The sequence below is a fragment of the Lutjanus erythropterus genome, chromosome 19 (assembly GCF_056507025.1).
Source record: "Lutjanus erythropterus isolate fLutEry1 chromosome 19, fLutEry1.hap2, whole genome shotgun sequence".
In the NCBI taxonomy this organism is placed as follows: Eukaryota; Metazoa; Chordata; class Actinopteri; order Lutjaniformes; family Lutjanidae; genus Lutjanus; species Lutjanus erythropterus.
In genome coordinates, this window is record NC_139335.1 from 22,843,679 (window position 1) to 22,857,556 (window position 13,878).

General features: G+C 39.5%; 1 protein-coding gene across 2 annotated transcripts; it reads right to left on the reverse strand.

Moving 5' to 3' along the window:
• Positions 1-647: 647 nt before the first annotated feature.
• Positions 648-8,889, reverse strand: wipi2 (WD repeat domain, phosphoinositide interacting 2). Of its 2 annotated transcripts, none has more exons than XM_084744223.1 (12): positions 8,648-8,889; positions 7,709-7,791; positions 6,519-6,688; positions 6,247-6,343; positions 4,163-4,260; positions 3,822-3,914; positions 3,608-3,678; positions 3,410-3,517; positions 3,091-3,255; positions 2,569-2,676; positions 2,306-2,403; positions 648-2,200 (listed from the first exon to the last, which is right to left on the reverse strand). In XM_084744223.1, exons 1-12 carry the CDS (start codon positions 8,719-8,721, stop codon positions 2,088-2,090), a joined length of 1,278 nt encoding a protein of 425 aa, XP_084600349.1. In that variant the 5' UTR covers positions 8,722-8,889; the 3' UTR covers positions 648-2,087. The 2 variants fall into 2 exon arrangements, with proteins under 2 accessions (XP_084600349.1, XP_084600348.1); XM_084744222.1 differs by having other exon boundaries at positions 3,404-3,517; positions 8,648-8,888.
• Positions 8,890-13,878: the final 4,989 nt, after the last annotated feature.

The following is a 13,878-nucleotide window of genomic DNA, read 5'->3' on the forward strand; positions in this document are numbered from 1 at the left end:
CATTCATGCTGATACCGATATGCAACCCAACACTTCAGCTCCTCTCAGAGCCTTTTAGTTTCTTTCAGTTGACTGTTTTGGTTTTGCATCCTGCAGCTTTCCTGTTTTGGTTCTGTCTCACTGCTCCTATTGACCATGTACGCTCTGTTAAAACCACAGTACATGAGCTATGAAGAACCAGATGGCAGAGCGTAGACATAGTGGAGCATTGTGTTTTCTGGCTAAAGAAGCCAGCTACAACTGGTGAAGACCACAATAGAGCTAAAAGAGAGTGAATATATAACTTCAGAAAGAAATGTGACTCCAAATGATGGCTAATGTTGCTCAGTGTCTGCTGGATGTGCAACTGTCTGGTGTGTATGATTTATGGGGAAGTATGTTTTCATTAGTGAATAATCACCCGAAAATAAGATCTGTTGTGTTTTTAGTACTTTAGAATGACAATAAATTAAAATGATTAAATGACAACAATTGTTACATATTGCTCCTTTAATTAAAATTATAAAAGTTATTAAATTTCTTTATGGTAGCTGTGATGCTAACTAACACAATACTAAGAACTCACTGTTCTCACTGAATTTCCCCACCTGCTTTTCTTAATGAATGTGAGCAAGTTACCACAGTGTAACAAGAACAAAAGGCATCTATCTCATACATCAACATGGAATTTATTTTCATTTTAGTTTCAGATGAATGTTTCACATTTTATACAAAATCATTAGAAAATGCCTGACACTCCAAAAACCCTGTGGCTAATCCTTGTTTAGTGGCTTCAGACACCAAAGGATTAACAGGGAATCGTGCAGCATCCTGGACCAGTTGATGAGGCTCAGTCTGAGCTCCAGATCAATCAAATAGTAATCCACAGCTCCCTCTATGGCCAAACACCCACTACCCCAGAGTTTAAAATCTCATCATAACCGGACAATATGGTACAGTAATATCCTGCCACATCTAGTGATGTACAGAGCAGAGACAGACGGCTTCCTGCCTTTCTTTCTGTTGCCTTTAACTGATCATCACCACCTACATGTCTTTGATGTATGGACAAAGTACCACATCAACAACACCATGCATGTTTTCTTACGCATGACACATCATTGGTTATGATTGGTTATGTAAATTTAAAAAACAAGATCATTAATATCAGAGTTTTAAAATCAACCAATGACTGCAGGCCTGAGGAGGCCGGGGAGAGGGCGGGAACGTCCACTGAGCCTCTGTTTGGATGAGGTAAAAGTGAGGGGGGGAGGGGCAAGTGGAGGCTAATTACTCAGTGTTTTGCTAATGTACATGCCCAGCATACACACACACACACACACACACACACACACACACACACACACACACACACACACACACACATATATACAAATGAGATCTCTGAACAAGCGCACAGACACACACTCTTGTTCGCAAACACCTCTGCCTCATGCAAAAGGCTTCTGAATCGTTGTTTGGAGGGTAAAGTTGAGCGGGATGACTGGTGCCACACTCCTCACCAGACAGTGTGTGACTGTGTGTGAGAGAGGAAAGGGTCAGAAAAGATAGTACACACACTCCCGATTAAGATCCGACAACTGAAAATAGATTTTATTGAGCCAATGCAAAGAGATCCCGCCTCTCAAACAGAAGAAACCATGACACCGGGGCAGCGAGGCACTTACACAATCACTTTAGTTTTACACAGTGCTTGCGTCAGTGTGTGTGTCTTAAGGGGAGACACAGCTACATTTTTTTTTTTTTGATCAAACGTCCACACACACACACACACACACTCACAGATACTCGTTTTCACATTGGAGCATGTTTTTAGCGTTGGCACATGTACATGCAAAGCATCAGTTTGGCCTGCGCAGGCAAAACTGAGGGCAAAGGGAACGCAGGGAGGGAGGAGGGGGGCAAGAAAAAGAGAGACGTGTATGTGAACAGACGAATGCACAGACAGACTTACAGACAGGCTCTTGAACACTTTGAGCGTTTAAAAACACCCCCAGTCTTTGATCCTGGCCCTGCCCCCCTTGTGTCACATGTTCATAGCAGCACCAGAGGAGCCCTCTGATTGGTGGGTACAGCCGTCCGTTAAGTCAGTCAGTTTCAAGGATGAGCGGCGGTTGCTCGTTCTCCTCCTCTAAGCGCAAGTCGTTGAGGTCATCTTCTAGCCCCGCACCTCCCACGGCGCCCTGCTCTTCGCAGTAACCTAGGAAACAAGAGGTCAATGGTCAAATGCTGAAATTATTAGAAAAATAACTGGAAACTAAGGATCTGTGAAATACAGTTACTTCTGAATATTTCTGTGACATACCTTTAGTGACTGCGGCACTGTAGGTTTGGGCCACAAGTGGGCGCTCATGTGACCCCTGCTCAAGGATCTCATTGGATGGTTCAGCACTGCCATCTAACCTGAAGTCGGTGACAGAAGAGATTCAGAGACAATACAGTTTGGGCTGTTAACTGTGTTAAACTTCAGATTATAGAGTTCAGTGACCTGTGCATTGTCACCCTATATCTGTAACATTCAGTCTGTGTGTGTGTGTGTGTGTGTGTGTGTGTGTGTGTGTGTGTTACCTGTGCTGCTTCATAAGTGTGCATTCCCCTCCCTCTTGTGGATCCAGGTTGTACAGATACAGGTAACCATCGGCCGCTGCCACCAACAACCTGGGAATCTTCTGAATCCTAATTTAAGAAAAAAAAAACAACAAATATTAATAAACATCTTAGAACCCACTTTTAGCTACTGAGGCTTTTGCGCTGTTGCAATGCAACAACTGAAACTGTGTTTGGATCACAGTTCTCTGTGGCTGAAGTAATGATCTGCTGCACTTATTCATCAAAAGATATACAAGATATGCAATAATAATTGTTGAGACAAAGTTCTTTCAACATATGCTGCTCTACACTGCAGAGTAGCATCTTCAAGAAAAAAAAAAAAAGCGTTAAAAAAGCAAACAAAAACCACAATCATCTGTAATGTCGAATTGCAATACTTGTAGAACACAGGACCCAAACAACAACAGTGCTGTATGTGTGCATACATATTATATGTTTGCATATAGGCGTGTGTGTGTGTGTGTGTGTGTGTGTACTCACACAGCTAAGGCGCAAATGTTCTTATGTCCGCAGAAGGGCAGACGTACGGTGGCAAAGGCTCGCCCCTGGGTGAACATTTCCGTAACCTGGGAAGGCAGGTAGGTGGTGGACGCCATTAGGACCTTCCCCAGGTAGCCTCCCCATGTAGTGGGCTCCTCCGCTGGCCTAAACACACATACACACAGAATCTGAGAAAACTGTGTTTCTCTAAGAAACCTGAAGCATGCTGTAGGTGAATGTGGAGGACATCTCAGCCGCTGGGAGCTTTTCAAAATTGGAAGTAAGACGACAGAGCCAAAAAAAAGGTACGTACACATACTTCTCCTTCTGTGTCTCTAATTTGAAGATATGGACCGTCTCTGTGTTGCTGGAGGCCGACAAGTACAGGCCTTCCATACTGAATGCCAGTGAGCAGATGCTCACACACCTAAGATAAGATACAGAGTCATACCAGTCCACACAGTAACACAGCTTTAGAAGAATAAAAATGTAGCGCATCAGTCACCAAATCATCTACCTCTTGACTCCTCTTCGAAATTCAAAGAGCTTTTGTCCCTCTGGGATTGAGAAGACACGGATGACTGTGCCCTGGGAGGAAGTGAAAGATGCACAGAGAATGACAACACTTGGTGGGGAAGCAACAGCAGCGATACATATTTACTCGGCTGGAAAACAATAATCACACACAAATAACCCCCACAGGCCAATGCACTGTACACTAACTGTCTCACCTTCTCTGAGGCTGTGGCCAGTTTGGTTCCACTGGCATCAAAAGCCAGAGCCGCTAATGGGCTGTCGTGGGCTGGAATCATGTTAGCCGCTCGCTGGAAAACAAATACTGACACTAGTTAGAGATGTGCTACTTTAAAAAGATGAAAAAAGGGAGCATCAGAGGCTGATGATAGGAAACACTAGCTGTCAGAACAGTGGGGAAAGAACAGAGCAGTTATGTGTCTTAGAAAAAGGAGGAAATAAGAGCAGAGGAGAAAAGGTTTGTTTGCATGAATAAATATGAAAGAGATAGATATGACAGAGTAGGACAGAGGGCTTTACTGTATTGGTGTTCACCTACCAGGTTGACTGTGTCAAACACTTGAACTTCTCCTATCGTAGCGCTGCCTGGATAGGCCAGATAACAGTTGTCATTGCTGATGGAAAGGGCACACAATCCTGTGGAAATATGAGCACAAATATAAACTAATTAACAAAAAGAAGCCAAAGAAGTACAGATAAGTCTGTTTCCAACAGGACCACATTTATCTGAACTTGATGATAAGTGAAACTGAAAGATGGACTCAAGTGACAATGATCTACGTGTTTTTAATAGTTCTGACAGCAAGAGGGTTTTTTTTTGTTCTGTGGATGCTTTCACAGAAGTAACTAAGACCGCAGTGACAGCTTGGGGTCACAGCAAACAAAATGGAGATTTTGAAATAAAAATAAACTGATGAAACACATTCCCAAAAAAAACTGAGGATAGCCACATCCTTGGTTTCAGAGCACACAGTATACTTTGCATATGGAAAAAAACTCTTATCTTATCACCCTACACCCTACTAGAGGTGCAACAGTGTGTGTGTTTGTTCCAAAATGTTTCAGTACAGGGCATTCATGTGGATATACATCTTCCTCGGTTAGGTATGGCCCCAACTGTCAAAACTGTCTGTTTATATTTAAGGAGTGTCTACTTGCACCGGGGCAAGAATAGGCACACAGCAACTATTTGGTTATTCACACCTGACTCCTTAGTCTACCTATAAAGACCAACATATTTGCTGTCAGCAAGAGAATCCAGTGGGTGAATAAGTTTAACACTGGACTGGGGTTCAAGTCTTGTGAGATTATTTACAGTTTTTAAATGATTTCAGTTCAGTTTTCAGTCACAGTTTGGTTAGGTTTAGATGAACAAAACTACTTGGTTGGTTTAGGATACGATCATGGTTTGTCTCAGCCTTGCCAGTGTAAACAGCCACATTGCCTGTTCCCCTGGATGCAAAGCAAATGCTGTACCTTCAGGAGATCCTTTCAATGTGACCCAGGGAACATCTGCACACAAGGGGCTAAAAGAATGTGGTCACATGTAGCCCAGATCACCTTTGAATGTGGTCTGAGCAGTAAGATCTCAAATGCATTCACACCTGCACTTAGAGCTGTTCACTTGTGATCACGCATGTCAATACCAGGCCTGAACAGGGCATTCATGTGTGCATGTTAGTCATTCTGTTGTGTTGCTCTGCATAAATCAGCACAAGGTTGTTCAGGTATTATTAACAGGTCAAAGTCTTATGATGGAAGCATTACTAGCATTTGTGATTTATTTTTTCTTACTGACAATATGTCAGTATTTAAGAGCCTTAACTTTTACAATAACAATTATGGATAATGAGCCACTTTTAAAATAATTGTTTGTTTGTTTGTTTTTTCAAAATAAATGGTACGTTATCTTCTACATTGATTTTGTCTTTCCCTTTTGCACCGAAAATGTACCCTAAAACCAAGGTAGATACTGAACCATGAATTTTGCCTACTGTTCCACCTGTGGATGGGAGGGATTCTTCAATGCACTGCAATTCCCTCTTGAAAGATTATGAGCTGATACACAAAAGTCTATAACTGTAAATTCCAAACCCAGTTCTCAACATTACAATCACTTGTAACAATTCTGTAAGACTGGGCTATATATTTTGTAAGGTGGAACCAATTGGACTATAAAACGAGACATGTTTGTATTTACATGTTTATATTCTCAACAGGGTTGCTTCTTGAGTGTTGGTGAGGATGGCTGAGTCTGAGCAACTGCAGATAGATACAATAAGCCCTCTGGCTTCAAACTTAGGGTATGGGAGCATTTTGGCTGTGAAATCCAAGGGAAAAAGGACCTGAACATGAGCCAAACTGTATGCAAGTCACATCCAACTAAACCTATCATCGATCATTACAAATACGCTATGTTTTAAAAATAGCAAGTGGTCACAGAGTAAGAAAAAATATCACGTCTGAAAATTCTGATGCATCAAGATGCACCAGTAATCCTTTTATAATTGCATTGTTGCTCTACATCAGAATCAAATCAACTCATGAGGTGCCACCTCTAGTTCCTCCCCTATTACCTACTATACTATGTTGAGACACTTGATTGTTGTTCTTTAGACTCACCTGAAGGGTTAGGTGGAGTTTCTCTGATAGTGTGCAACACTTTCATGTCTCGGATATTGTGAATGTAAAGCGACTCCTCCAGACACACAATCAGCCTCTGCAGAGGAACAACAAAATATCACCATCACTGTCAAAGCTTTATTTATTACCTAACTATGACATTTGCATAAGATAGACGTCTGCTGGTGTTTGATGAAGGTGTGACAAGGTGGTTTGTGTCAGGTGAAAGTGTGGTCTCGCAGGCAGGTATTTCTTCCCCCTTAGCCTCCTACCTGTCTGTTGAGCTTGACAGCCAGTATGGTGTTGGAGTAGGAGTAGTTGCAGATCTCAGTTCCCTTCTTGAAGTGACAGACTTTGAGCTTCCTGGGCGCCTTCAGGCTGACGATAGCCACCAGGCTGCTGGAGAACAGACGCTCCACAATACACACATCCTCCGTGTCCGCTGCAGACACACACACACACACACACACACACACACACACACACACACACACACACACACACAATTTATCACTTCACAAATTTCACCCAGTAGCATCCTGGCATATTTTAGTTTCTCCTTTCTGTGACCCTTATGGGAGTGAAATAGTGCAAATGAAAGCATCACATCAGTTTCCTTGCTCCTGAACAGACCTGGAATATTTCATGTACATTTATGAATGGACAGAACAAATAACAGCCTCGTGAATTATAGATATAGATAGTCTTTTTCCAACTTTACAGCTGGAGTCTCCTACTGCCTGCTGTGTATTTGCTATTAAAGTTTAACAGGATCGTCAAAAGGTGCAGGTTAGCTCACGATACATAGGTATTTAATGCGACTGCTGAGATCATACTATACATTATGCAAATACAGTGAGGAAGAAGCTCAGTGTTTTAGTAAATGGGTGTGGGAAAAGTGCTGACAAACTTTATCAATATTTAAAGTAACAGGAATGCTCTAATGGTGCAGTAATTGTCCTGTCTAGACAGCATGCATTAAACACAATAACTCAAAAAATATGACTGAGCAACAATAGAACAACATAATGATACTGTTACTGTAGCACTATAGAACAAGTATCTTTAAAATCAACTGTATATGGACTTGGATGGGTATCATTAGGATTTTGTTGTGACCCATATCTATACAGATATGTATTGATTCTCCTACTGATACTACCCATAGGGCTGGCCAATACGGCAAATATATATCTTAATACTTTAGGCTATTCTGTGATATGTACTATATATCTCAATATTTTCTCTAAAATAACATTCTGTAAAAGTTTAAGTGATATCACCATATAATAACATCTAAAACCTAAGACAATATCTAGTGTCATACCACGATATTGATACAATATCAATGTATTGCCAAGCCCTACTTGATAGTCATCTCTACTTGTGACTGAATAATAAAATTTTACACACAAATGTGAAGAAGGTATTAGAATAGAAACAGAACTTGGACAGTACTTACTACATTCATATATCTGCTCCAACTTGTCCACAGAGGACAGGGAGAAAAACTTGTATCCTGATTTGGTGCCAACAGCTAAGGACCTATACACAAGATAAAAACAGACAACACAACAGCATTGAACAGTCATTGCATCAGCGAGGAATTGCCCCCACACATACTGAACACTGACTCCACTGTCGTTATAACAGCTCATAAACATTGGACACAACCTGGACATTGAGGGGACCAGCCTGTTCGTTCAGTCTCTGTTGGTCAGACTGTGACAGTTGTCATACGACTGGAGCTGTTTTGCAATAAGACAAGGCCTCTGTGGTCTGCAGCAGGCATCAGCACATTTAGCTGACTACCCTGCTACATTACAACAGCATTATCAACCTCCATGTTTTATTTATTTATTTAATTATTGTTGTTTTTACGGTCTGTCTACGACAAACGCAGTGAATCAGTTTGACTTTTACAGCGTTATCAAGCAGTCCTCCAACTGTAGCGCTAGTTAGTCCTAAAATGATCAACCAGACGAAGCTAACGAGCTAAACAAGCTAAATCACATTATATCTATTTGCGGTCAGTATATTAATCATAACAATCGTCACCTCAGACTAGTTAGTTACATGACACCTAACCTACATGTGTATTGTGGCTAAAGTTAGCTTCGGACCACACAGCATCATGTTAGCTACAAAGCTATGCTAGTGACGGGTGAAAATGAACACAGCGTTGCCGTTATCTGGACAGTTTAATTAGCTCTACCTAAAACCAGCGTGTATTAGTGGTCATTTTAACACGAGAAACCGTATCCAGGCTATTTCACATTACAGCATGTCACCCCGTGAGGTGTCCAGACAAGTCCACACTGACTGAGCTAGCTAACGTCAGCTAGCTTGACAGCAGCACAGGCCGTCGGCTCCCCAGACACTGTCCCCGGCCCTGCCTTACGTGTTGTCCTGGTTAAAGTTGGCGAACAGGAGCTGGCTGCCGCCGGCATCCCCGCTTTGACTGGCCAAGTTCATGAGCTCGGCACCATCGACATAAAATGCTCCGGGAAAAATAGCAGCAGTTGGGCTGGGTTTACTACTGTAATAGGGGCCAGAAGTGTTGAGCTTCAGGGGGCCATCTCTTTTTCCTAGCCCTGCTGTAGTGATTGTTGTTGTTTTTCATAGGGGCTGTTGCTCCCCGTACTGCGCATGCGCCGAGGACGCAGCGTGCGACGCCTTTAAAGAGCCAGATCAGTTTTGTCAAGATCACAAAATGAGAACAGTTTTTTTAAATTCCCAGTTCAACCAAATTTTTTTTTTAAATTTTAAGATTAAGATTTGGTATGAGAATAGTGCATTTGTTTTCTGTAATGATGCTATTGTAACAATTATAAATGTGCCTAAGACCTCTATAGACTAACTGGAAATGCATGAATGTTGAATGTTTACATTTTATTATGTATTAATTTATTATTTTATTTTGTACCTTGTTTTGTATCTCTTGTGTTGTCTGTTTACTTCATGTCCTAGAAGATGTTAAGTCCTTAATGTTTGACAATCCTTATTTGAACAATTCAGAAAAAGTCTTGTCAGTTGCAGGGTCTTGATAATAATAATGTCAGCCTCTCTGCCGTGACCGTGTCTGATATTTCAGTTGCAGAGGGGGGTTAGAAAACAGGAGCAAACTCTCCTGTAAACACGCCGCTGTGCAGTAACTACTCAAGACTTGATCTAACAGCGCCCCCCACCGTCAATGTCTACAAACAGCATCTAGAATGAACACGCCAGATACCAACTGTACCCCTCCCGATGTGTATGTTTAAGTTATTATATCACCATATGATAGATCAGGGGTTTTCAACCTCTTGCAACTGAAGGGCCACTTCTGATTTAAAAAATGATGAAGACCACTTTCGCAAATCAATGAGAAACAATATACAAGTAATGTGATCAAAAAGGAAAGACTGCAGCTAGCTGCTTTTAATTTGACTCTTTTAAATTTCTTCAGCACGTTAAGGTGTAAGAATAAGCTTTGTAAATTATGGCAAAAAACTTATATCACAGCATATTTAATTTTATATCATGGCAATGGCATATATAAGTTATGAATCCAATTTAAAAATATAAAGTAAGTACACCATACCATACTTTATTACATTTAATTATCTTCTTCTTTTATTTGTAACTTCCATAAAAACAAAAACTGACTTACATGCAACAACACTTGAGTTAAAAACAAAAGACTCAAAACTAACTGTTAGTAAAACTAACATTCTTTAAATATGAAAGCTTTAAGCTTTCAAATGAAAACAACAATTTGCATTGGTCCACTGTTTAAGAAAGGTATTGATAATACAGGACAGATCTTCTCTTAAGCCCAGCTTAAAATTTAATATTAACTGATAGTTTATACCATTTGTAAAGCTGTTCCAACACCCATTCTCCAGTTAATTTGAATAATCTTTATTCAAATATCTCCACTTTCTTACCTTTTTTTTTTTTTTTAAAAAAAGAAAACATTTTCATGTTTGATCAAACATTCAGTGTGAAATTATAACACAGTGCAGCTCAACATGATATATTTGACGACCTCATGAACATTAATGAATGAAAATGATTTAATGAATTGACAAAACTGTACCCTTTACAGCTTTTACTTACTGCCTTGTTCTGTTTTCTTACCAATAAGTTTCATTTTGATCCAACTCCATCCATATTTTGTATTGCAAAATGCAAAAATAACAGTTGAACATTTTGTTCCTCCTGACCTTTTTAATGTCATAATGCCATTCTGGGTTGATATGAAGACTTGCTCATCTCTTGAATATTAAGAAGGGAAAAATCCACTCATGCAAACGGCGGAAAGGTAAAGTAAGTAAAGTGAGTTTAATCTGAAATTTTTTGGAAAACTGATACTACATCAAAATGTCTGTCCCTATATGTAAAAGTTCATCCATGCACTGACCCTGTATCAGATTCTGTTTGTTGCATATAATTGCATGGAACACAGAGTGTCACTAAAAATGATCAAATAAAGGTAGATAAATCCATTAAATTGCATTTATTTAATTTTTTCTGAATTCCATCTATTCATTTTCACAACACTATTGCTCAGGAGCCTGATATAGATTATTTTCTGACCTGTCTTCCCACATGAGCCTTCATATGGACATAAAAGTTGGAAAGGTGGCTGCAGCAGAGATATCTGGGGTGTGAGATGAGAGGGAAAAATGTAGTTAGTGATCTTTTGACTTGACTGTTTAATTAAGGGTGTGAGTCACAGTTTCTGTTCATGTGTATGACTTTGATTGCAGTTTCAGGTGTAAGTCTGAGCATGTCAGAATGTGATTTCGACGGTTACATACACGTTGGATAACAATGAAAAAGCTTAGCCACACTGTGAAAGGCTGGGTGAGAAAGTATGAGAAGGAAACAAAAGTAGAGGAAAACAATGAAACCAATGACAAAAACATTAGAATAAGACAGCAACAAATGCTCCACTGCACTGGGAGGAAATAAGTCCAACATGATGAATTTTAGTCTGATGAAAGGCTTTGCCGTCCTTAACAACAGTTTTGTTAAATCTGTCTTTGTATCCTTTCATAAATAGTTCTCACAGGTGGTAAAAGTACACACATTTTTTTTTACTGTAGAAGTACAAACATATCTGTAAAAAAAAAAAAAAAACTCTGAAAAGTAGAAGTACTGCTGCAACTTCTTCACCCAGATAAAAGTGAAAAAGTACAGGCTCTGAGATGTTCTCTAAGTATAAAGGTAAAAAGTAGCATTCTCTGGGGCATTTCTACCAGTTGTCTCTGTGCAACGCTAACTGAACCTCACCTTTTCTCAACAGCTGAATCTCCCTCTCTGTCGTTTTCTTCTTGTTACATCTTGTTACCTTATTACTTTTTCTTACATGTTTTACACCTTGTCATGTCTTGTTACATCTTGTTACTTCTGTTTTTTTTGTTGTTTTTTTGCCTCGTCACATCTTGTTACATGTTCTACATCTTTTTTTTACATCTCGTTGCATCTTGTTACATCTTGTTGCATATTTTATGCCTTCTTACGTCTTTCATGTCTTGTTAAACATTGTTACGTCTTTTACATCTTGTTATGTCTATTACATCTTTTTTGGTCTTGTCATGTCCGTCACATCTTGCGTCTTTTACGTACGTTTCTCAGATCTTGTTACGTCTTGTTACGTCTTTTTTTTTTTGCCTTGTGACTTCTTACATTGTTTGTAATCTTGTCTGTTTTGACTTGTTGTCTTTTACATTTGATGTTTTTTGTGTTGTTATGTCTTTTATGTCCTGTTATGTCTTTAACATACAAAACAAAACAAAACAAAACAAAAAATAAAGTATTGAGTCTATTTTTCAAATATAACAAGAAAGTACAGGTATTTGTGCTCAAATGTGGGTACTAAAGGTAAAGAGTATTTGTACTAGTAATCATTTACAAGTGATTGATTAAAATTCAAAGTAGTTCCTTTAAATTTCTTTAAATGATAAACTGTGCCACTGTCACATTACTATGTGTACATTGTACATAAAACTTTATTATTACGGCATTATTTTTGACACAACAAAGATCTACTAAAATGCAGGACAGATGGATTTATTTTGAAGTTTCATCTGTGAAATCGCCCGCAGTGACCACATCATTTTGTTCATCTAAGCTGTTTCTTTGCTCCTGCGTGTGTGGTAGTGGTTCTGCATCAGCTGTGTCCTTCCGTCCAGTTTACTGTTTTCAGGGACTGAGTGGCTGCTTCTCCACCAGCGGTCTGTCAGCACAGGCAGAGGCCCAACACACTGTGTACTGGCCTTTGGTTTACACAAGACACGGCTTCCAAATAAACATGATAGACAGAAAGGCAGAGGTGGGGTTTGTGTGCAAAAGAGAACAAATACTCTTGTAGGAAAAAGTTCAAGTTTCTTTGATGATCCTGATACCGACAACAGGGGAGGATTTCATCATTTCTGGGCCTCAGGCAATAAAGAGAATAATTAGTCCAAACTATTAATAGTAATGCGTTGAGACTGTTTTGTAACCAGTTAAAACTCCTTGCAGTAGCTTTAAGTGCCATTTTAAGGTACTTGTACTATACTTTCCATTTTATGCTACTTTATAACTGCACCCCACTACATTAATTTGACAGCTGTAGTTGGTAGTTACTTTTAAGGTGAAGATTTTACACAAGAATACAACATAACAAGCGTTTGAATGATGGCACTTTGTTAAAGATTAAACCAGTGGTTTACAACCTTTTGGATTCTGACATCTTGCAAAAACCAGGGTGTAGTCGGGGGTCACATTTCAGATATCTAAGAGTTGTTAACAGCTCCAGCAAGTAGTGATTTTTTCCTCAAACTTTTCATATGGTTTCATTTCAATATTCAAATGATGTAATATCTCACCAAAAAATCAAAATTAGATTAAATTATAAAAAAAAACCCAGAAACTGAAAAAAGGTTTGTGTAGTACCAGTACTTTTACTTTAATACTTAGATTTTACATTATGTCAGTCTTCATGCTCTAAAAAGGCTAAAATGTTTGTATTAATGTTAGTTGTACCTACAGTGTAATGGGAAAAGCCAATAGACGCTGTTATTTACCTGCGCAAATCTGCCTGTCTGACCACCGTCAGTGATATTTTGACTCGTATCTCCAAACATAGCCAGGGGTGAAAGAGTAACACGTTTTGTTTGAAGTGCAGAAACTTGTTTGGATGTCTGTGTGTTTGCATAATGTATCTGTTCTGTCTCACACAGCTGCTGCACAGTGCCACAAAGGGCCTCCGCTGGCCACTGTTGTTGTTGGATAATATTTAATTTTCCATTCAGTTTGAGTCTGTGCATGCATGTGTGTGTGTGTGTGTGTGTGTGTGTGTGTGTGTGTGTGTGTGTGTGTGTGTGTGTGTGTGTGTGTGTGTGTTATTTGAAGGGACAGAGGCAGGCAGAGAAAGAATGACGCCTACCTTTTTATCATGAGAAGATAAATGTACTGTAGAAGTAGAGTCATGTCTTTATTAAGCTAAACATATCTATTTTAATGTCACAGACAGAATATGTGTTTACTGTATACAGAGCAGAAGGTATCCTTGTCTTTCCACCCTGCAGCTTGTCTGTATTTGCCAAAGCCTCATGTCGCCTTGATACTGATGATTCTGACACATTACACATTAATCAT